Raw genomic sequence first — 2,837 nt, 5'->3', positions numbered from 1 at the left:
GCTGATTATGGGATGGATCCACGGGTGGGATAGTCTCTGGATAGTCCATGCTTTCGTCTATCTCTTCCCTGGTGGTCTAGTGGTTAGGATTCAGTACTCTCACCTTCACTTTTCTAAGTATTCGTGTAGTCTATTAAATACCAGCAGTATGGTGACAGCATTACATTGCAGTGCCTAATTTCCTCTGTCTTTGTGTCTATCTGTCTACCTGGGACAATGCCTCTCTTTGTAACCCTGTCCTGGAATACATGTAGCTAAGACTAGCCTGAAACTCAAGGTCATCATCCTCTCTCAGCCTCATGGTGAGTGCTGGGATTATAGGCATGCCCCACTATATCCAGCTTGTATTTACATTTAAAAAGGGATTTATAATTTTTTACCCATTGATTTGAAGTAGATAGGTAATAACTGATTTTCTGTATGAGCAGAACTCTCTTCATCTAGTTATATACTCAACAAACAGGCAGTGAGCATCTTTTCGGTCAGCCCCGTTACATGATGTGAGTTAAGTCATCAGGTAGAGGCCTAGTGATTCAACCCAATGGGGTTTTGCAATATGATACGTTCTAAGGGTTGGGCACAGATTAGGTAAAAAGTGGAGATGCTGAGCACAACTTGAATGCTACCAGAACTCTTGCCTATCTTTTGTTTGTTTGTTTTCTTTTCTTCAATGAAAACAGGTTTTTTTGTTTGTTTGTTTGTTTTGTTTATTTGATTCCTAGAAACTATATATGTCGAGGTACCATATAACGTTTCAGTGTATGCATACATTGTGATCAGGTGAAACATCTATTTCCTCAAATTTAACTACTTCATAGTGCTATTAGTCTGACCTTTTCTTCTAGTTCGTTGTTGTGAGTCTAGGTAGATGATCATTTTGGTGTTTAAAGACAGGGTTTCCCTTTGTAGCAGTCCTGGACCTCACTGTAGACCAGGCTGGCCTTGAATTCACACAGGTCCATCTGCCTCTGCCTTCCGAGTGCCCGGATTCAAGGTGTGCGCCACCCCTTCTGGGCTCAGTAACTACATTTTAGAATCTTGTTCCTTTACATTTGAAGGTAGGTGTGGGGAATTTGAGCTGTCAGTGAGCAGCTTGGTTCTTTGTGAACCTGACTTCTTTTTTTCCTCTTAGTTTTTCACACAGGGTCTCATGTAGCCCAGGCTGGCCTCAGGCTTGCTGTGTGGCCGAGAGTGAACTTGACTATTTGGGCCTCTTACTTCCTCGTCCTAAGTGCCGGGATTACAGGCATGTACTAGCGTCCCTGGCTCTTACTATTTAAAGCAAGCTCTGTTGTCTTTTTGTGTTTCATAGGAAAGAAAAGGAACAGCCAAAGTAGACTTCTTGAAGAAGATTGAGAAAGAAGTCCAGCAGAAATGGGAAGCTGAGAAAGTGTTTGAAGTCAATGCCTCTTCCCTGGAGAAGCAGAAGCAGAGCAGGTGAGTCCCAGGAGCCTCGGGTTAACTGCCCCAGGAAGAGGGAGGTGAGAAAGTGAGATAATGTCTGAGTGGGCTGAAGGTGCCGTGTTCTATGAGTAGTCAAGGCAACTCTCTCTATGGAATTCCTAGAGTTTGTTCTTATTAAAATGTAAAACAAAATAAAATAAAACACCCAAAAATCTCATTTATCAGTGTGTGTGTGTCATGACATGTGTGGAGGTCAGAGGACAACTTGCAGGAGTCAGTTCTCTTCTACTGTGTGGGTTCTGAGGACTGACTTTGAGCCTTACTTAGCCTGCTGATCCATCACACCAGCCGATTCAGATTTTTAAAATTAGCATTTTTCACATTTTGACAAAGGAGAATGTTCTGAAGTTTTATATTTACTGACTGATACAAGGAAAGGGTTGTTGTTGTTGTTGTTGTTGTTGAGAGATTCTTACTGATAATTACCTCCAATACAAATACAATTTTGTAGGGTAACTGTGTTTGTTGATCTTATTTCATAAAAAGTATATTATTTTGATACTAAGATAATTTTGAGACAAATTGTAGACTGATGATTGGAGGAAACATATTGCAAAGTAATTGTCCTCTCAAAGAATGCTGCAAAAGCTGGGCATGGTGGTGCATGCTATTAAACCCAGCACTCAGGAGGCAGAGACAGGCACATCTCTGAGTTTGAGGCCAGCCTGGTCTACAGAGTGAATTCCAGGACAGCAGGGCTACACAGAGAAACTCAAAAAAAGAAAACAAAACCAACCCCCCCCCCAAATACTAACTAACAAACAAACAAACAAACAAATCCACAGTAAATCTATGTTAAATACTCAATTTGGATATGTTGCCATGTATTCATGTCAGGCATGGTGGCATACACCTTTAATCCTAGCACTTGTGAGGCAGGCACATCTTTAGTTCCAGGCAAGCCTTGTTTATAAAACAATTCTGGACAGCCAGACCTACATAGAGAAAATCCTGTCTCAAAAAACAAAACAAAAGAAAAATACTTGTGTTCAGATAACAGTGGTGGTGGCTAACTGAATTTTCTGTGTGCTAGGCAAGACTATATTATTCTCATTGAACCTTAAGAATTTTTTATGTTTATTTATGATTATTTTTTCTGGGTGTTTATGGGAATTTTGCCAGCATGTCTGTCCATGCGCCATGTGGGTGGGCATATAGAGGCTAGAAGAGGGTGTCAGATCGCTTGGGACGTTGTGAACAACTGCCATGTGAGTGCTGGGAACTGAGCGGATGCTCTTAACCTTTCCAGTTCCTTTATTTTATTTTATTTTTTATATTTGGATTTTCAAGCAGAGAGAGTTTCTCTGGGTAATCCGGGTTGTCCTAGAACTCTGTAGACCAGGCTGGTCTCGAATCCAGAAATATGCTTAACA

General features: G+C 41.0%; 1 protein-coding gene across 1 annotated transcript in view; it reads left to right on the top strand.

The window, feature by feature from the left end:
- Positions 1–2,837, top strand: part of Lars (leucyl-tRNA synthetase) — a 64,241-nt gene that overhangs the window by 3,273 nt on the left and 58,131 nt on the right. The window contains exon 2 of the mRNA XM_021150615.2: positions 1,313–1,437. Coding sequence (XP_021006274.1) covers positions 1,313–1,437 — 125 coding nt within the window. The remainder of the gene's footprint in view (positions 1–1,312; positions 1,438–2,837) is intronic.

Source organism: Mus caroli, chromosome 18, assembly GCF_900094665.2.
Source record: "Mus caroli chromosome 18, CAROLI_EIJ_v1.1, whole genome shotgun sequence".
NCBI lineage: Eukaryota > Metazoa > Chordata > Mammalia > Rodentia > Muridae > Mus > Mus caroli.
This window is presented reverse-complemented; position numbering and strand designations above follow the sequence as displayed.